The sequence below is a fragment of the Podarcis gaigeae genome (genome assembly GCF_964106915.1).
Source record: "Podarcis gaigeae genome assembly, chromosome: 13".
Lineage (NCBI taxonomy): Eukaryota > Metazoa > Chordata > Lepidosauria > Squamata > Lacertidae > Podarcis > Podarcis gaigeae.
In genome coordinates, this window is record NC_139689.1 from 15,233,044 (window position 1) to 15,255,230 (window position 22,187).

A 22,187-nucleotide genomic window follows, 5' to 3' on the forward strand; every position below is an offset into this window, starting at 1 on the left:
TATGTATCTAAACACATACCTGTGGAATCTTGTAGGTGTTTAATAAATTGGCCATCTGAATGGAGTTTTGGGAGGTGAGCCCTCCAACCACGGCAATTAATCTATCTTCCCCATTACAGTGGTAATTGGGGGGATTTCGTTGTCCCATGAAAAGAAGAGCGAGAGTGTTCCAACAAGTTTGCGAAGGATTAAAACCATTCTCATAAAATGTTGATCCCAGTGTGATGTTGGATAAGAATTCGGCATTCTTGTTGATCTCTTGCATAGCAAAGATGAAAGCAAGAACATGCTGGTAGTTTTTTGGGAGGACTCTGCAATGAGACAAAGAATGACTGCAAACATGACAGAAGAGAAACAACTGTGTTGAAGTTTTCATTTTGATTCATACATGTATTTAACTTGGATGTTTCAGCCTACAGGACAAGAACATTTTATTCAAACTAATGATACTACAGCAGTCTCCTAAGACATTATGATTAGATGTTCAGTATGTAAATGGTAGATTCAAGGAGATCCACTGTTGTGCTGTGGATGAATTGGTGGGGTTGAATATTGGAAACCCAGAAACAAAAAGCAGTTAACCTGCCAAGTTCAGTCAGGCTCTAATTCTTTCCCCACTTAACTAGGTTCAAAATCACCAACACAGTGGGATTTAATACTGAGTAAATCAGATTGCAATCTTCATGCCTACTTCTTGTTCTGCTGCTTTGTCCACCACCTCCCTTCCATTTCTGAACCATGAAGTATTCATGGGAATGTGTTCTCAATTCAACCTGGGAAACAACTCTTTAGTATAACAGTGTGCTTTAACACACAATGTCTTTTTAGCAGCCCTTGAATCTAAGCCTTATAGATATGCTTTCCTTTTTAAAACAACAACAACAACAACAACTTGGGAAGCTAAATCTTCCTCCTCTTTTTTTATTCAGTGGGATTCGCTGCCCATATAATCGTGCACGGCATTAGAGGGGGTGATCACACAACCTTCCATTGGAAATTGCTTATTCCCATGTAAACATGTGTTAAGGAAAGCTCTCCTTGATCCCAAATATTTAAGAGGAAGCATCCCATTGGGCTCTGTGGAACTGCCTTTCACGCAATTCCAATTTAAGCTGCAATATGGCTGCAGCCACTTACCTGGGAGTAAGCACCACCAAGCTCAGTGGTGATTACTTCGAGTAGGTAAGCCCAGATTTGCCCTGTCAGGCTAAAAGCTGATGTATGTTTGGGGTGTGGAGCAAAGCCCATGGAACTGAACAAGGCTTACTTGCAAGAAAATTTTGGCACAGGGATGGGTTGCAACATCTATGGGTTGAAGTAGCTTGAAAACTTCAGCTGGGTTGTGGATGGGGCTCATATGGGCAAAAAGCAGGGGCAATCTAGTAGCCACATTTAAGCACTTTGGAATCCCCATGGATTTCAACAGGATTCTGGCCCTGTACCCACTGAACACAATGAAGGGACATGTTTTCAAGTTAATGTGTCCCTACTGCTGGGCTTTGCTCTTTGAGGGAAAAGGAGGGAACTGCAGTTTATCAGACTCAAAATGAAAAGGTGATTTTTTTGGTATCATCTTAAAGAATATCAAGTTGTAGGTAGTTCCACTTCTGTGTAGCAATACAGAAACACCACAATTAACTGGGGTGGGGGCAGTAGAATAGCATTTCAAGCAAGTCCAAATTTGTATTGAAGTACTTCTTAATTCTTTCCACAAGAATGAATATCTTACTTGAAAGACAACTATGAAAAACATTTTTAACACTGTGGTATAGAGGGATTTGATTAGGTCACATATGGTGCCTTAGACTGATGATGTCGAGTTTATTTCTGCTAACTCAAGTGGTGGGACAAAAATCTGAATGTTCCCTGTGAAGGCTGACAGAAGAACCGAGGACAGAAGCCGATGCAGTTGTTTATTTCATCAAGTCATGAGTAATCTGTGGACCCAACAGAAAATTCCCTGTAAATAAGTAACTACTTACTGAGCAGATAATGAAGAAATTTGTGAGTGCTCCATAAATTTCTGCATTCTGAAGTTTGCTAGCGTAATGGATATAAATTCACCAATGATCATGGCTTCTGGAGGACCATATGAATTGGTTTGAATTGTTTCTCTCAATCTGCAAGAGCTCAAATGCTTGGTAGAAGAATAATGCATCAGCAACAGCAGGAAAAGCAGGTGGGGCACTAACCATTCTTGGGCTGAACTGGAAGCCATCATGTTTACCTATAGTCACTAACAGCATTTCAGTCTTGGCTGAAGTTATAAGGAAACTTGGATAGATGGAGGCATGTACCTGCCTCAAATCTACCTCCCTTACTGGATTTATGTAATGTGATAGGACAGGCGCCTATATAGACTACAACACAGGACCATCACATTTGGAAAGGGCTGTTTCTGTGGCTTATATTGTGCCTGGCATCTGATTTGCCATGGGACATTTAAAAGTAGTGATGCTGATCAATAATTATAAAAATTACAGGGTGAAGTATTTGTTTTGCTAAGGTCCTCAGGTCTCAGAACAAGCAAAGTTCTTACCCTTTAAAATATGGCTCTTTTGTGGGGTGGGTGGGGGCGTTATTGCAGTATTGTTTTTATTTTGATTTTATATATTGTGATCTTTTTTGTGAACCACCCTGAAACCTCTGGGTATATGGTGGTATATAAATTCAATAAATGAAATGAAATGGCTTCTTAGAAGGGGGTCCAGGAGGGCAGAATGACTGCTCCCCACATTAACTGGGGGGCGGTGGCTTTTGCGTGGTTGCGTGCAGCCTCCCCCAGGACTATGAGTCTCCTGGCTAGGTAGCTTGGCTTTGCTGCTCCCTCCCCCCCACTGAGCTGGATACCTTGAGGTTCCCACCTAGCCTCAACAATTAGCCAATTACGGTCAGGGGGGCGTTGCCAAAAGGGGCCTCAAAAAATGGTCAGGGGGATACCTCCTGCAGAGACACATCTGACCTTTGGGTTGATGTTCTATTGATAACAATACCACTTGAAGATTTCTCTCTCTTTGTTTCCAACAAACTTCCAAGCCGACTTGGAAGCTTGATTCCCATGTGGGTCTGAATATCCCCATAAACATTCAAGGGGTATATTTGTCCCCCAAAGAAGGGAGTTTACATTCTCCATTAGATTTACTCCCAGCCTCAAAGCACCCACAGAGCCACAAACGGCAAGATGACTATTTATTAGGCAGCCTGTGGAATGTGCTCAGAAGCAGCCCTGGGGTTGTGGTGCCTGATCACAGGATGACAACTGGCTGTGTCCATAAACATGAACTCTGCACACTGGGACAGAACTGAGTGGGGAACCAGAGTTGCGAAAGTGTTGGGGGAAGCATTCCAAGCTGCTAGACATTAATGCTGAACCATATGCGCTCTATATTGTGCATACCCTATGGGTGGGGGTTAAATGGAAGGAGAAAATCTAGACATTTAGGGGATGGGGAAATGGAAAAAAAGAAGAAAGGCAGTGGTGACAGCTCCCCACCCTAATATTTGACTGCTATACCTTTCTTGCTGAAACCTGGTTTTGCTTCAGTCATGAGCATCAAAAAACCTCCTATCCATCTCCCAGCAGACACCATGTCCCCCCCCCCCGATGATTCACTTGGAATAACCATATGCCACCGTGTAGTATAATTCCTGACAGGAAATGGTTGTAGCCTACCTGCTCTCATAAAACGTGTTGCAGACACTGAGCACCAGTTGGATCTAGCCAGGACCTCAACTTTTATTGCCAATGAATCTTCCAGGTACTCTGCCTCCCCGATGGTATATCTAGCTAAACTTGAAGCCCCTAAGTGCCGGAAGGCCTTTACCTTGGCTCGATGTCATGCCCTCCCTTCAGCTGTCCTTGAAGGCCAATACAGGAAGATTGCTTACCTGGAGAGACAATGCGCTTGTGACTCTGGACAAATAGAAACAACAGAGCATGTGCTTCTCCAATGTCTTTATTATAGAGACATTTGTACCAGCCTCATCTTACCACTACTGCATAAGTACCCAGGGCGCACAGGACAATTCTATACCTTCCTGCCACTTTCAGATACCAATCATGCTATAACATACGTTGCCGGACTCTGCACAGCATTGCTCAAAATTAGTCAGATGATGACCTGTGTCACAACCTAGATATAAGGAACACTCATATTAGAGTGCTCGGTAGACTGACAGCTATAGTCTTATATATACTAACCTTTTACTCTCTTTCACTCTTGGTTCCTAACCCTTCTTTTAGACTCTTATTTTCTTTTGGATTCTGATAGACTTTTATATATACTTTCTGTTGTAACTCCTTTTAAAAAACATTTTTTGATTTTAAATGATTGTACCCTTCCCTCCTTACGCTGGTCTATGACTGTAATAAAGATTTGATTTGGTTGTAGCCTACTACCCATGTGGACGGAAACATGAAATAAAATCTCGGACAGTGCAGTACTGCATTCCACATTCCCTCCCTTAGATGCAATAAGATAAAGAAAGGGAAATGAAATGAAATTAAACACACATCAAATGTTATGCAACTTTCTCCTCAGTTTAATAGTGACAGACATTGCTGGTTTAACAGAATCAAAGCAGGTTTCTTTGCCACTATGGTTTAAGGGTGCTTTGTTTGTTTGTTTTAATTGCAGTAAAGCAGAGCTGGACAGAATGGCAGCAAAGGGGGGGGGGGTTTCAGTGGAGTTGCAAGGGATGGCATAATTGTTAAAAAGCTGAATATTTGGATCTGGGCATTGGAAATCTTACACTGTAACGATGATGCTTTCGTCGAAGTGCACAGGCTCATTATTCTGATTACAGGCAATGACAATGTATCTGGACGATCTGTTATCGGAGTACTTGCAAGGTGGGCGAGTTGAGCCGCCTTTGTGCTTGCAGCTGGTGACAGTGATGGGGCGTAGAGCAATCCTCAGCCCGTTCCCATAATCCTCCCCTCCAGATTCAGTGCACACAGATTTGATGTTATTCTTGGTGCCGTGGATGAAGGTGTTCACTTCCTTGCATGGTTTGTCCAGTCCGCGTCTTCTCATCATGTCGTCACAATACTGCTTTCCATGGCTGCTCTTGGGATTATCGTAGTGCTGCCTTAGGAACTTCTCATAGGGGGTTTCACAATAGGCTCCCAGTGCCAGAACAGACACCAGAAAGGTGAGGAGCACAAGGCCAGATCCCTTGAAAGGCATCATCGTGGGTGACCGCTGCCTGAAAGAGATACCTGGGGGGAAAGTAAAGTGAGTGTGTAAATGCTTTCTTTCTGTTTGCCACCAGAGGGTGCTTTGTGAAACAGCTTGGAGTTCAAATGAATGCTGTACTGTATATCCTTGCAAATTCTTATCTGCAAATGTTGTGGTGGATGTTATCTAGTCATGATCACATAACCATGTGAATATTGATACAAACCAGTCACCATGCATCATTCTTGTTTGTAAACCCAATAAAAAAACCAATATAAAAGAAGAAGCTTGGACCATTGTTGAGGGTCAGGGAGAAGGAGGCAAAGAAGATAGGATATTTGTACAAGCTCAGTTAAGTTTCTGGCTGAAGTGAGATGTGCGCAAGGGACTCACTGGTATGAATCTGAGCTCCAGACTAGCACTGAGAGACCAGGGTTCAAATCCCCACTCAGCCGTGAAGCTCATTGGGAAAGCCTGGGTCAGTCTTAGTCTCTTACCCTAGCCTGCCTCACAGGATTGATGAGAGGATTGCCTGAAGGAGGAGAACGATGGATCCATCCATCCATGGATCCATCCATCCATCTCGCTTTTGTATAAACTCCCTTAAAATCCTTCTGAAAGTCTTCATCAAGCGCCACCAGTAGCTCAACAAGACAGCGGGGAATAAGATTTATTTCTTAACCTTTAGGTTAAAGTGCTGTACACCTGGGAACACCATGAACTTTTAGTAGCTGGGTTGGTGTTGCAGTGTCGGTAGATTTAAACAATTGTTCCAATTGTTATTTTGCCTGCTATAATCTTTTGCCTGCTATAATCTTTTCGCATAGACTTTTACATAAATGCATCTTAAGCCCCCCCCCCCTTTTCTAGTAGGATTTAGTAAGAGCTAAACTGGAGTCACTTTTACATGTGCAATTTGTGCACACAACAGCTCCCTCATCTTGTGGTTTAACGTTGTATGTTCACCCCTCTTAAAAATATATATTCCCCTAATAATAACTGCTTGCTTGTGTATTCTCCTCACCATTGTGTGGAGCTCCTATATTTTCCAGGTAAGGAAACCATTTGCAAGGTCTGACAAAATAACAATTAGATGTTGAGTTCCACATGGCCACACCATCAATGTCCTATTTCTCTCATGATTGTAAGTCATACTCAAAATAGTTCCATCAAAATCAACAGACCCAGGTTAGTATTTTATGAAAGTCCATTGATTTTAAGGAGTCTACTCTGAGTATGAGTTAGTTGGATACAACTGTTGGTCAGGTATTTGTTTCTTTACAGCAAAGATAATTACTCTGTAGAGTGGAACAGCAGTGACTTATGTGTTCAGCATTTAGGGTCACTTCCAACATACCACAATGTAGAAGGGTTCAGTTACAGCCTATCTGCATAGTAAATTGTACGTGACAACTGCCCTGGGATATTTGGATGAAGGGTGGTATGCAATTTGTAGCAACCACCACCACCACCATCACATTCACGTTGTATTCTGAAAACTGGTTGCCAGGCTAAAGTCTGAGTTGTGTATTCTCCTCACCATAGGGAAAGTGTTGACTAAGGGATGTAGAAAATCTAAGATCAGAAAGCAAAATTAATCTGGACTATTTATTCTTCATGTGCCTCCTAACTTCTGGACCTAATGCTGTCATTTGTTCTCTTTTAAAGAAACCGTTTACAGTTTTGTGAAATGGAATGATTGAAACTGCAACCAACTCAACAGCTACATCTGCAAGAAAAAAATCTAATCCAGCAACTGTCATTCCCAACTGTGCCTTCTGTGATTGATGGACAACTCTCTGGAATCATTACCTCCTCTCCAACCCCTCAATGATCAACTCTCATCCATTATTGAGGGGCAATATTTCAATATGAGTAGGGAAATGAGAGTACTCCTAAACATTTTAAAGAAAAAAAGCACTGCCCATTGCAATGTACATTAACCAATTTTCTCCCAGGAAAGACGCGTGGCTTGGGCATGCTGCAGGCCCCGCGGTGAGTGCTGCCTGGCATTTGGTCACCCCCTCAGTGGTGACACCTGGGGCGCTACGCCTCCACCGCACCCCCTTGCTCCGCTCCTAGGCAGCCCACTAGCATTAGCAATAAAAAAGGAGATATGGAGATGGCAGAGGCAGGACAGAGGTGGCCTTGCATGTGCTGAATAAAAATCACTGCAATTATCAGGGTGAGTCCCGTCCCCCCCCAATGATCTTAACCCATCTTACAAAGTTGGAGAAATTCAATGGGAAATTCAGCTGTGTTGAAAAATTCAAAGGGAGACAAATTTCAAACGGTGGCTATGTTTCAGCTCTCATATTGTGTCAGATACTGCAAATTCAATTAAGTTTGCCTTTAAATGGAAACTGAACTGAATTTCTCCCCAACCCCAACTCCAGCTTACCCAGGTGCTGTCCTGCTGAAGTGATGGATTCCTCTTTCTACAACTCTGTCTCCCAAGTTGACTGCCTTAATTCTTATATGGAGCTTAGTCAGGTCAGAGACAGGGGAAAGGAGGAAGGAATTTCAGCCTTTTAGATAAATGCAGAGTACATATGAAGAAAGAAAGGATGTACTTCAAATACTCATAAAAACACATGATTTGGTTGCATGAATGTATTTGTGTGGAAGGTGATGGGAAAATAAATATTCTAAATACAATAAAAAGACTTAACTCAAAGAACAAGTCTAGAATCAAAGAACAGGTCTACAATCTGGAGATACTGTAAAACCAAATCCAGGAGAGGCACTTCCTTCATCACGTTCTATTTTGAAACTGAAAGGTCCTAGCAAAATGGGGTGCTGAGTCTGCTCCAAGGGCACACCCTCACTTCAGGTAGTGCATAGTTATCCTGCAACAAGACTGGCCTGCATCCTTCAGAAATGGAGAGACTGCCTTGGAATCTTTCCCAGAATCCTCTACCACATGCAAGACTGAGTCATAGCAGAAGAGTCAATGTGGCAAGAATTCCATAAAAAAGAAACTGTGGAAATCACTTGCGTTATTCATTTTTTTAAATTGGGGGTTGACGAGGTCTAGATTTTAGAAGAAAATGGGAAATGACTGAGGGGAGCTAAACTCCTCCCCCCTCTTTGCCTCCTCATGCTATTTAACTTCCCCCTCCTTGGCTCAATTGGAATATAAGTAACTGTGGTGATGGAGGGTGGGGAGCTTAAATGGGGAGTGTTCTACTTCTTCTACTACACCCATGCCCTTGCTTTCTTCTCCTCAACCCACAAACCCACATAGTATATGTATATTTACTTACCCGCGAGAACTGAATGAGACTTTGATGGAAGAAGGATGTGGACAGATATGTGGGTATAGGGTATAATGCTAGTGAGAGGCCCCAATACAAAATATAAATCAGTAGCCATAGCATCAGAAGTGAGTTTGTGATTGCCTCCAACTTACCCAAGTTTCGTCCTGTGAGGTGATGGATATTGCGTTATGCAGGGGCAAGTTTGTCTCTGAAGCTGCTGCCTCAATTCTTATATAGATCTTGGTGAAGTTGGGGGTTGGGGCAGGGAAGGGAGAAGGATGAAAGTTCAATCACTTGCCATATGTTGAGTAGATAGTGATAGGATAAATATGTTTCAATTTCCCTGGAATTCTCTCCAGTGTGGACTTAATTTACATGTTGAGTAGATATTGATAGGATAAATATGTTTCAATTTCCCTGGAATTCCCTCCAGTGTGGACTTAATTTATGGTTATGACCACTATACAGTTATGTTTCTGACAATGTGTTGGAAAGCAAATACCCTAAATAAAAAATAAGCACACATAATTAACATCAGATAATGCATCTACCTTCTGGAGCTTAGTCCATATCTAGGCGGAGTACTTTGTTCGATATGTTTGATATTAAAATGAAAGGGGAACAGAGTGCACCTTTTGCTCAAGGGGACAGACTCACTTTGCATTGTTGATACCCAACAAGAATGGCCAGCTTCCTTCAAAATGGAGTGTTTACACTAGAACATTTCCCAGAATCCTCTGCTACATGAAGGGATTCTATGACAGGCAAATCCGCATGGCAAAGAATCCACAACTGTGAAAATAGCTTATGTAAATTCAAGCTAGGTATATATACATATCTACATTTAAAAATGGAGCTTGGTGAGGTCCATTTCCCCCCATGAAAATAAAAGATGCTGAAGGGGGAACTGAGATTACAATTTCTTTGCTGTCCATGCTCTTTTGCTTTAGGTTTTCCCCCTCCCTGGTTCAATTCCAGGATTTCCAGGCTTGTTTTTTAGATATGCTATAAGCCGCCCACTCTGGCTGGGATGTTGTTATGATTGTGATTGTGATTGTGATTATTATGGCTGGGAGAAAAGCTAGACAGGGGTGAGGGTGGGTTTCAGCTCCCATCACCCCCCCATCCAGTTGACTCAGCTACTAGAGGATTGTGTAGCTAGTCCCTGATATCAGCTACTAAAAATTTGTGGCTGCTGTATTTTTCTGGTGAGGACAGCAATTTCCTCACACACAACCCCCCACAACACTTGGGTCCTTATGGAAGGATGACACTCACTTGTGCAGAGATGGTTTATATATATGTATAAAGAGTATCTAGTGTGTGTGTAAGTAGGGTTGCTGGTCTTAATATCTCTTTTACAGGAACACAGAAAATATTCTCACAGCATCCACAAGTCTGTATGTCCACTGCCAGATGATTTATATTACGCTTGATGCTTTGCATGTTTGTATGGTCCATTGGGGATTTTTTTCTTAAAACACACACACACATGTCACACGTCTTTTTTGTATAAGGTTTTATTCAGACATTTCACAATACAATAAAAAGAAACTATTCTAAACAGAAAATAATAAAAAGAAAAGAACAAAACAAAAGAAGAAAAAGAGGTAGATGAATACAAAGCTCTCTCTCACATATATCCTAATTTTGAGCAATGAAAGTCATTTAAAAGATACCTCTATTATTTAAGAACTGTGTGGTTATGGTCTTCCTGGGATCAAGGTCATGTCCCACCAACTTCTAATTTATTTTGGTAAGCAGAATGGTAAACTAGCACGAATTAACAAGAGCTCAAATGATTTTGATGTCCTATTTTTCAATCACTCAGCAGCTACTCCATTTTCAATCCTGCTGCAAATTGCTTCCACATAACATTCCATTTGGACTACACCCGGGTGAAGCAGGCCCCTGTAAGTAACAGTATTTCACATTGTGCTCTCCTTAGTTTGTGTTCTGGGGGTATAGAAAGGTAGGCCAAAAAACAAATATTAAGTCAACAAAACAACATACATAAAAATCTCTCAGTCTAACCTACCTCACAGAGTTGTTGTGAAGGCAATACAGAGAGAGGAGAGCCATGTATACCACCATGAACACTTGGATGGCATAGAATAGGGGTTTCCAAACTTGGGTCTCCGGCTGTTGTTGGACTACAGTTGAAAACATCCATAGCTGGCAAGGCTAGTTGTCAAGGATGGTGGGAATTGTAGTCCAAAAACAGCTGGAGACCAAAGTTTGGGAATTGCTGGCATAAGGAGAAAAAGACAGAAGCAAAGGAAATAGCATCTTCTTGCCACAACATAAGGTCCCTGGCTAATGGCATCTCTTTCACCTTCTCAGCTATGGTCACCCTTCTTCTTTACTAGCTTCTCTTTACTGTTCATCTCAGGCCTAACTATAATGATGTAGATTTTGGGGAGGAAGATGCAACCCAGTAAGCCAGCAGTAGAGGCCAAGATGGAGAAGATCTCCACAGCCACCATGTATTTCCCTCTGGTGCTCAGATAAGTGGGGACAAAGGACAGCCAAACACTGCAGAAGACCAGCATGCTGAAGGTAATCAACTTGGCTTCATTGAAAGTATCAGGCAACTTCCTGGCAAAGAAAGCCACAGAGAAGCTCACAATGGCCAAAAGACCCATGTAGCCGAGAATAAGGTGGAACATGATGGCGGAGCCTTCATTGCACTGCACTATGATCTGCTCATCCTGGGAGTGCAGGTCAAACTCTGGGAATGGGGGAGAGGATGCCAGCCACCCAAGACAGATGCCAGCTTGAATGAGAGAGCAGAAGCTGATAAGGGATCCTGCCAGCCTCTTCCCAAGCCATTTCCTCAGGCTGTTCCCAGGCTTGGTCACCATGAAGGCCAGAACCACAGTGAGGGTTTTGGCTAACACACAAGCCACAGCAATGGAGAAGACGATGCCAAAGACGGTTTGCCTCAAGACACAGGTCACCTTTGTAGGCCTGCCAATGAATAAGAAGGAGCAGAGAAAGCAGAGAAGCAGAGAAGAGAGCAAGGTGCAGGTGATGCCCCAGTTGTTGGCTTTGACAATGGGAGTGTTCCAGTGCAGACCGAAGGTCCCCATCACAACAAGTGTGACCAGAGAAAGCAGGAGAGCCAAGGAGGCCAGCATTGCCCCCAAGGGCTCCTCATAGGATAGGTAGCTTATTTTTTTGGGAACACATTGGTCCTGAAAGGCATTTGGGTAGTGATCATCTGGGCATTTCTCACACTGATCTGCATCTGAAAGTGAGAAGCATGCTTTTAGCATTTCTTGAAGCAATAATTATTAATATTATTGGTACTGTCTATTATGCTGTACTGTACGTGGAACATATTACTGAGCTGATGAACCAAAGCCTAATTTTTCAACTAAGTGATGGTTCCTCTCTGAACATCTCAGCTGTATTAATCAATCTATTCATATTTATTTGTCATGGTTGCAGTATACAGATTGATTTCAGTGGTTCCCCCTTAAACATGTCTATCTCTGCATCCAGCCCCATGTCTTTGCATTTCAAAGCTTCTGGCCCAAGTGTTTCTTTTTTGCACTTTCCGTAATGGAACTTGGGAGTGCATGAAACAGCCAGGTAGCCTGTCATCAGGAAAATCTATATTTGACAAGAAATAACTGTTCCAAATGATTGAAACTGTGTGGATACAACAGAGGAGATAATTTACTATTTGTTAATACAGAAGATGAAAATGTGTTGGCTGCAGTTTCAATGGTGAGAAAAGGGCATCTATGGCATACAATCTTAACCATTTCTACCCAGATGTATGTCATGCTGATTTCAATGGTGCTTATTCCCATGTGGATGTAATTGCACACAAGATATGCCAGAATAGGTGTACAAAAGGTAGGGGAGAGGAAAGGAGAATATGTGTCAATAACATAAACACATGTGCTTGGGATCCATGACAGAAAATAAGCAGACATAATAAGACTGAAACATGAATGTCTGTGTTGGAGAGGAAGGTGGGAATTCCAGTTGACTTGGGTTCCTTCACTTACCCTTCTGGACTGAAATCCTCCCTTTAGGGCACTGAACACAGTCATAGCAACAGATTTGCTTTCCCTGCTGTGGAAACATACTCTGTCCAGGGTGGCAGCTCTCAACACAGGTGGAAATGGGCAGCATCTAATGGTAATGACAAGCAAGGGATTTTGAATGGAATAAATCTTATTGCCATCTATGTCCGCTTTGCAGCAGAAAGGTCACAGGACTGAAATTAGAGGATGGCTGTCAAGCATATGCTCCCTGGGCAAGCATCAGGCCCCCTGATAAAGATGCTTTCTGCTGTCACTTAACCATTTGGCCAGCCCAGCACATGTCTGAATGGCAAAGAGAGGCTAGTGCCAACCTTCTCCTTACCACCAAATGTACTTGAACTTGCAGATTAATATATATAGAATGCAGGTAGGTGTTACTTACATTGCTAATACATCTGAGACAGATTTTAATCTATGATAAATACTGTTACAGACTGGCAGCAGCACAAGAGAACATTCCTGCTGCTCTAACTGTTTAGACTGCTCATAACTGCCATAGCTGTAGAAATTGACATAACTATTCCCTCTTAAAATGTACAGGGCTTTTTGTGGGGGGCTATTGGGTTTTTTATTTTCATTATGCATTATGTATGTATTCATTATGTATTTTGTGGTTTTATACATTGATCTTATTCTGGGAACCATCCTGAGACCTCTGGGTATAGGGCGATATATAAATTCAATCCATCCATCAACTACCTCAGGCCTATGACAGCACAGCGTTCAGTAGCCTTCTGAGCATTAGCCCTTTCCTTAGCATGGATGCTTTCATCCCAAATATAGGGTCTTACTATCACATGTGGTGGACATGCATAATTTTAAGAGAATTTTGGAATAACATATATGATGAATTTAAGAAATTATTTAAACTTACAATCAAAAAAAGGCTGGAGATTTTCCTATTAGGAATATTGCCAACAGAAATCAAGGAAAACACAAGACCACTGTTTATGTACGCAACCACGGCTGCAAGAATACTTGTAACCAGAAGTTGGAAATGTGAAACAACACCAACAATAACAGATTGGCAAACACTCATGACAGAGTATAAATCAAAAAGTATACGGAGAATGGAAAATATTTAAGGAGGGGGGCCACTAGGTTGCGCATCAGAAGATGGCTAACAATAACATCTCTCCGACCCACACGAGGTAATTTGGAGGCTATGATGAGGGTAATTAGCCTCCTTAACCCCCCCCCCCCAGGATTGTGTGGGGGACGGCCCTTGCCTGCTGTGCCCTATACCACCCCCGAATTTGTGGGGGTGGGGGCACTAGGCACAAAGCCCTCCTGTGGGATTCCGGCACTCCTCGATGCCGTCTCTGATCTGCGCCTCTAGTTGCAACAATCTTCAAAAGAAACAATTTGGACGAGATGCACATACTTCAAGGAAAAAGGGGGAGTAAAGACTGCGGACAGAAGAGATCTCTGATAACAAGACAAGAATAAAATATGAGAAGATACGTCAAGATACGGTATGACATGACTGAGGGGGGGGAGGGGAAAAAACTGCCTTTCCTTTTTTATGTGATTAAACAAGAATCCCCTCCCCTAATGAGTCAGAAATTAAGGACTTAAGCTGTGGATTTAAGACTGTGTGGAGATAAACTTTCGAACCAAAGCAATGTTTCAAGACGAAGCTGGAAAACTAAGAGTTTTGGAATGACGCAGTTAAAAATGCAGTCGCCACTTTGAGAGGCACTGATGGAGCTCTTGGGTCTGGGAGGAGAAAGAGAGAAATCAACTTCTCGGTGGGACTTAAGAGTGACAGTGCCTAATTTATGATGGAAAGAGTGATGTTATCTACGAAGGAGATATATGGAAACCATCTGGACTTAGTTTAGAGGAACGGGAAATCCACACAGGATCATTATACTTGCTTATCGGCTTAAGGAGACTAACAGCAGAGATCGTAAAGGAAAAAGAGAAATTATATGAACAAGATATGATGTGGAAACAGCAAGATAAGACTGGATAGAATTATGAACTTTGTCTGGACTGATTGGGATTGATTTGGATATTAACGCAGTAATAAGAAGATGATCTGAATCCCCCTTTGGATCTTGAAGTATGAGTTCCCCCAACAAAATTTTAAAAATTGGCTTTGTAATTTGGAATTTATGTGCTGTGATTTAATCTGATGTGACTGGCCAGTTAATAAAAATTATTTTTTTAAAAAAGGAAAATATTTAAGGAATATATAAGACTATATTGTAAAAATGATACCATCATAGCAGAATTGAATGATATTTGTGTACAATAAATAAATGGACTAAACATCTTAGAGTAATATATGGAAAAAGATTAAAAAAAAACCTGTGCGACAAAATCAAGACAATAGAAAAAGTATGAGAACGATTGGAAGTCTTTTACAGAAAACTTTATTGGAAAAGACATGATGTTGTATAAAAATTGGTTCTTTTAATTGTGCTTTTTTCTTTTCTTGTTGCTTTTAAACCGCTTGTTCGCCCTTTCTGAGGTGATGAATCACTTTTTCCTCCTTTTTCCTTATTTTTTCTTATTTGTGCTTAATTTTGTTATACTTACCTTTACTGTATGATTGTATTTTAAATCAATAAAGATTTATTAAACAAAAACAAAAATAAAAATTATGGCCAAGCCTGCATGGAGTTTGGTCTCACCATCAGCCTGATGTAGACCAACGTCCTGGGACAGGATATCACCAGCACTCCATCCATCAACATTAGTGACCACACACTTCAGGTGGTAGATGATTTTCATTCTACTTGGGCTCCGCCTGGCAGAGATTGTTCCTAACAACACATTTTGGAGCACAACAGTCCCTTTTCAAGAGCTTTAAACACTGGCAGATTCCTTACTCAGAAAGACCTTGTTCGAACACTGATCTCCAAATTAGCCCCAAACTAGCTCTGGATCAACAAATGTGAACAAAGTAACAAAGATAGTATTTCATCAGTAAGTACCAGAGCTTGCCTCCTCACACTTCTCCTTTGTAGCCATCTCTGTTTTCCTGGATCTCCTGATCTTCTCATAAAAGATGATGATGATGGATGATGATCAAAACAAAGAAATGGTCACACCCACCTTCTTGAACTTGGGATTCCATGCAATGGCACTTCCATCCACTGTGAACTCTTTTCCTGGGGGGCCCTGAGGGTCCACCCTCCCCACTCGGACTCTCTGGAAGGACTCATTGGGATATGTGACCAAGTTGAGGAGATCATAGCCACCTGCCTGCTGCCCCTTCTCATCCAAAGAGATTTCTTCCCCAGCACTGTTGTTGAAGTGGATGTTCTTCAGGAAGGAGTGAAGCTAGATTGCAAGAGGAAAAAAGACACAGACCTTGTAGACTAATACACTCTCTCTTTTCCCTTTGACAAGTGGACCTTTGGCTTTTTACTACCATTCATCAGTAAGTTATAGGACACTGAATGCTGCCTTACAGTGAATGAAATCATTGCCCTAAATAGCTCAGTTACTGATTGTTATTGGCTCTCTAGGGTTTCAGAGTCTTTCCCAGCATGATCTTGAGATGCTGGGGGTTGAACATGGAACTTTTTGAATGAAAGCAGATGCTCTGCCATTGAGCTGTAAGCCTTTCCAGTTTCAATATTAAGAGACATGACTTGGTATGTGTTTAACTTGGCATAGGAACCAGGTACTTACTACATTTTATCATATATACTGGGTACTTCAAGAAAACCTCCCCATTACCATATGAAACTGTCTTGTGCTGAGTCAAACCATTGTTCTCTGTAGCCCAGAACTGTCCACTCTGAATTGCCATAGTTCTATACGGCATAAATCTGTGGTTTCAACCCATTTCTAATACCAGAGGACACTCCTGCCCCTTGCGCATCCCCAAGTAGGAGAACCCTGGGATGGATTAAAGAGCTTTGAATGTGCAGCATGCAAAGCAAGTGGTCTTTAACTGAGATCAAGTCCCTCCCAACAGTACCTGCCAGGGTTTAACTTTCTGCTGCATCCATCTCTCAGCCAGTACTTTCTGTTTGGCTCTTGAGGAATACATGCTATGGAGAGCATGTGCTACTGCATGGACGGCATTGTAGATGGTGTAGCTCTGGCTGGACATTTCCATTTCAAACACGGGTCCAGTGAGTTTCTCCAGCTTCTCCTCCCCAGTGCAGTGTTCCTGTGTTGTTTCAAGTAGATCTGGGAATGAACAGAGGAATGCACTGGCCCAGAACTGCTGAATGAAATAAAGATTTGGCTGCCATGGATTTATGGTCTGTAGAAAGTCCTGAAACCCTGGAACTGGATTTGAATGGAGTGTAAATGACAAGGTGCCATTGAAGGATATGGAAGGGAATTTGCCTCCAAACAGCACTGCAGTGAAATCCTATTGAGCTGTTGTAATCCACACCCTCTCCACTGGGTACATAGAGAAAACCTCACAGGAGACTAAAACCAGCCTCAAAGCCTCTAGGGACTGACTGTCTCCATAGACAAGAATCACATTCATTTGCTGCTGTGTGAGAACATACACAATTGGTCTCAATTTTTCTTGAAGTAGCTCAATAGGTAAAAATACTGTCACTAGTGGGATCACCAGTGTCCAAGAAATACAAAGATTATTTTGGGAAAGCCTTGGTCTGAAAGTACGAAGGAAGGTTTCTCCACTGTCATCATCTGAAACAAGGAGGCCAATCCAGTTCCACCCAAGGATCCAAGGAGCCATAGCTGAGCTAAAGGGAAAGGAATTATATTTTTAAGAATCCGAAGACCATATATTTGTTCCTAGAAAGAGTACTTCTCTATTTTAGTGGTTAACTACCTGCTCTTACTTTTCTAAGTACACAGCCCTGGTGTTATTAAGTCTCAGGCCAGGAGAAGTTTCTAAGCAGGAAGCTGGATGCTCCTATGATTACATGATTTGTGGCATGGCCAGGTTTGGAAGAACCAGAGCTTGGATTATTAGTATTATGGGTTTATTCCCCCCCCCCCATGAAATCCCAATGGTAATTGAGATGGCAGTGTAGGCAACACATTGCTAGGAGGCTTTAACACAGTGACACTACCCATATCAAGTCTAATGTAAGTGTAGAAAACATAATGTATTAGGATTGAAAGCTAACCTGGATGCTCTTTTGGGGTTTTCTGTGTATGTCTGCCCTTGTGGTTGTATCTATGTGTCTACACACATACCTGTGGAATCTTGTAGGTGTTTAATATATTGGCCATCTGAATGGAGTTTTGGGAGGTGAGCCCTCCAACAACGGCAATTAATCTATCTTCCCCATTACATTGGTAATTGGGGGGATTTCGTTGTCCCATGAAAAGAAGAGCAAGAGTGTTCCAACAAGTTAGCGAAGGATTAAAAGCATTCTCATAAAATGTTGATCCCAGTGTGATGTTGGATAAGAATTTGGCATTCTTGTTGATCTCTTGCATGGCAAAGACGAAGGCAAGAACATGCTGGTAGTCTTTCGGGATCATACTGCAACGAGACAAAGAATGACTGCAAACATGACAGAAGAGAAACTGTGTTGAAGTTTTCCTTTTGATTCATGCATGTCTTTCACTTGGGTGTTTCAGCCTACAGGACAAGAACATTTTATTCAAACTAATGATACTACAGCAGTCTCCTAAGATATTATGATTAGATGTTCAGAATGTAAATGGTAGATTCAAGGACATCCATTGTTGTGCTCATAATAATAATAATAATAATAATAATAATAATAATAATAATTTATTTATACCCTGCCCATCTGGCTGAGTCTCCCCAGCCACTCTGGGCAGCTCCCAATCAAGTATTAAAAACAATACAGCGTTAAATATTAAAAACTTCTCTGAACAGGGCTGCCTTCAGATGTATTTTAAAAATAGGATAGCCACTTATTTCCTTCGCATCTCAAGGGAGGGTGTTCCAAGGGTGGGCGCCACCACAGAGAAAGCCCTCTGTCTGGTTCCTGTAATCTTACTTCTCGCAATGAGGGAATCGCCAGAAGGCCCTTGGCGCTGGATCTCAGTATCCGGGCTGAACGATGGGGGTGGAGACACTCCTTTAGCTATACAGGACTGAGGCCGTTTAGGGCTTTAAAGGTCAGCACCAACACTTTGAATGGTGCTTGGAAACGAACTGAATGAATTGGTGAGGTTGAATATTGGAAACCCAGAAACAAAAAGCAGTTAACCTGCCAAGTTCAGTCAGGCTCTAATTCTTTCCCCACTTAACTAGGTTCAAAATCACCAACACAGTGGGATTTAATACTGAGTAAATCGTTGCATGTTCCCAACATTCCCTTTGCCTCTTTCTTATACGCAATGTTCATGCCTACCTCTTGTTCTGCTGCTTTGTCCATCACCTCCCCTATGCTTTCCTTTTTTAAAAAACCAAAAAACAACTTGGGAAGCTAAACCTTTCTCCTCTTTTTTTATTCAATGGGATTCGCTTCCCATATAATCATGCAAGGGATTATAGGGTGTGATCACACAACCTTCCATTGGAAATTGCTTATTCCCATGTCAACATGTGTTAAGGAAAGCTCTCCTTGATCCCAAATATTTGAGAGGAAGCATCCCATTGTGCTCTGTGGAACTGCCTTTCACACAAATACGATTTAAGCTGCAATATGGCTGCAGCCACTTACCTGGGAGTAAGCACCACTAAACTCAGTGGTGATTACTTCGAGTAGGTATGCGTAGATTTGCCCTGTCAGGCTAAAAGCTGATGCATGTTTGGGGTATGAATATCAAGTTGTAGGTAGTTCCACTTCCGTGTAGCAATACAGAAACACCACAATGAACTGCGGGGAGGGGGGGAGTAGAATAGCATTTCATGCAAGTCCAAATTTGTATTGAAGGACTATGAATATGCACTTCTTAACTCTTTTCACAAGAATGAATATCCTACCTGAAATACACTCTGAAAAATATTGTTTACCTTGTGGTGTAGAGGGATTTGATTAGGTTGCATATGGTGCCTTAGACTGATGATGTTTATTTCTGCTAACTCAAGTGGTGGGACAAAAATCTGCATGTTCCCTGTGAAGGCTGACAGGAGAACCGAAGACAGAAGCCGATGCAGTTGTTTATTTCATCAAGTCATGAATAATCAGTGGACCCAACAGTAAATTTCCCAATCAATAAGTAACTACTTAAAAAGGTAAAGATAAAGGACCCCTGACAGTTAAGTCCAGTCGTGAACAACTCTGGGGTTGCAGCGCTTATCTCGCTTTACTGGCCGAGGGAGCTGGCGTTTGTCCACAGACAATTTTTGCGGGTCATGTGGCCAGCATGACTAAGCTGCTTCTGGCAAAACCAGAGCAGCGCATGGAAACACCATTTACCTTCCCGTCTGAGTGTAGATAATACTTGCACTTTGACATGCTTTCGAACTGCTAAGTTGGCAGGAGCTGGGACCAAGCAACGGGACTGACCTTCCAATCGGCTAGCCCTAGGCTCAGTGGTGTAGACCACAGCACCACCTGTGCCCCTAACTATTTACTAAGTAACTACTTACTGAGCAGATAATGCAGAGGATTGTGGTTTCTCCATAAATTTCTGCATTTTGAAGTTTGCTAGGGTAATGGATATGAATTCACCAATGATCATGTCTGCTGGAGGACCATATGAATTGGTTTGAACTGTTTTTTCCAATCTGCAAGAGCTCAAATGCTTGCTAGAAGAATAATGCATCAGCAACAGCAGGAAAAGCAGGTGGCGTGCTAACCATTCTTGGGCTGAACTGGAAGCCATCATGTTTACCTATAGTCACTAACAGCATTTCAGTCTTGGCTGAAGTTATAAGGAAACTTGGATACATGGAGGCATGCACCTGCCTCAAATCTACCTCCCTAACTGGATTCATGTAAGTTGATAGGACAGGCGCCTATATAGACTACAACACAGGACGATCACATTTGGAAAGGGCTGTTTCTGTGGCTTATATTGTGCCTGGCATCTGATTTGCCATGGGACATTTAAAAGTAGTGATGCTGATCAATAATTATAAAAATTACAGGGTGAGATATTTGTTTTGCTAAGGTCTTCAAGTCTCAGAACAAGCAAAGTTCTTATGCCAATGAGATTTCTGCTAGAGCCCAAGATCTTCTCCCTTGTGAAGCAGTGCCTTGGACAGTGGACATAACGTTCTGAATGGAGAGAATTTGACACAAGTGCAGGGTAAAAAAGAGGCTTGTTTTCTGTGAACCGCCCTGAGACCTCTGTGTATAGGGTGGTATATAAACTCAATAAATAAAAATAATAAAATAATGTACATATCCCTTCTTCTGATTCAGACCATTCGCCCTTCTATTTAATTACTGTCTATTCTGAATAGCATTTATGCTCCATGGCACACCAAAGGGGTCTTTCTCCCATGCAACCTGAGCTTTATTAACTTCAGATGTTAGTACAGTCGTACTTCGAGTTACAAATGCCTCAGGTTACAAATGCTTCAGGTTACAAACTCTGCTACCCTGGAAGAGTTACCTCAAGTTGAGAACTTTTCCCTATTATGAGAACAGAAATAATGTGCCAGCAGCACAGAAGCAGCAAGAGGCCCCATTAGCGAAAGCACGCCTCTAGTTAAGAACAGTTTCAGGTTATAACTAGAGGTACCACTGTAATTAAACTTTGTCCTTATGTATCTGAAGCTGAGACTGGTTGGGGCAATCCAGTCAGACGGGCATCATATAAATAATAAATTATTATTATTATTGTGCGCTCTGCTACTGAGCAATATCCCTTCACTGTAACCTGGATGGTTAAACACTCGGTCATAACAGCAGACCAGATATCTCTTCTCTTCTTCTGACTCCCTCAGATGCTATCCCACATGCGATTTTTGTCTGTCCCCACAGAAGCCTAAGGATCTTTTGCATTAGGTCTCCTGATATTATTGGACGCCAATGCCCATCATCTCTTCCAACAACTTCTGGGGATGAAGCGGTGAAGAACAATGATCTGTTCCATGGATACTACTGTCCTGGGACCTTCTACTTGTTTTCATTTCAGGATACTAAACCTGAGCCAAAGGTATGATGTACAATGCCATCAGAGCTATTGGGACAGAACATGGTCACTGCAGATGGTGGATTTGAATGTCACTAGGGATGGGTGAACAGAAGACATACAGATTTAATATACTAGATTTGATTTTTAAGCAAATTCTTAAATTTGTTGCAAGTAGATTTTTAGAATTACCAGGTTAGGTAATGGTCCATTAAGGAAACAAAGGGAGAGGCTCTGAACTCTTGGGTAGTTAGAAAGACAAATATAGTGATGAGTGTTGAGAAATTGGACCGGGATTCTTTCTTCAAAAAGCTGAACTGTGTTCTTTTATCTTCCTGCATACAAATCAGTATTTCACTTTTAAAAATCCAAACTTAGTTCACAGAGCTCTTGGAGAGCATGACATATAAAACCCAAATCAAGAATAAACTCACATGCTGTTATTTTCCTTAAAAGACACCCATAAAGACAGTGAACCATTTTGCTGCTTCTTCTGGGAGGGCATTCCACAGGGCAGGCACCACTACAAAGAATGCTTTCTGCCTGGTTCCCTGTAACTTCACTTTGCAGTGAGGGAACTGCCAGAAGGCCTTCTGAGATGGACCTCAGTGTCCACGGTGAATGATGCAGGTGGAGACACTCCTTCCGGTATGCAGGTCTTGAAACCCTCCAATAGTGTTGAATTGTCTTCTTCTAAAATTGCCTAAAGCTGTTGATCTTTGAAT

At 41.9% G+C, this 22,187-nt stretch overlaps 2 protein-coding genes across 2 annotated transcripts in view; both read right to left on the reverse strand.

Annotated features, from left to right (window-relative positions):
• LOC310829296 (C-type lectin BpLec-like) overlaps positions 1-9,125 on the reverse strand; it is a 125,875-nt gene extending 116,750 nt beyond the window's left edge. Inside the window, exons 1-2 of the mRNA XM_083707601.1 lie at positions 9,098-9,125; positions 8,593-8,679 (exon numbers count right to left, since the gene is read on the reverse strand). The gene's annotated coding sequence lies outside the window, so the exon portion shown is untranslated. The remainder of the gene's footprint in view (positions 1-8,592; positions 8,680-9,097) is intronic.
• Positions 4,629-22,187, reverse strand: part of LOC310829302 (angiogenin-2-like) — a 98,160-nt gene continuing 80,601 nt past the window's right edge. The window contains exon 2 of the mRNA XM_083707610.1: positions 4,629-5,221. Coding sequence (XP_083563736.1) covers positions 4,749-5,192 — 444 coding nt within the window. The 5' untranslated portion in view covers positions 5,193-5,221 and the 3' untranslated portion in view covers positions 4,629-4,748. The remainder of the gene's footprint in view (positions 5,222-22,187) is intronic.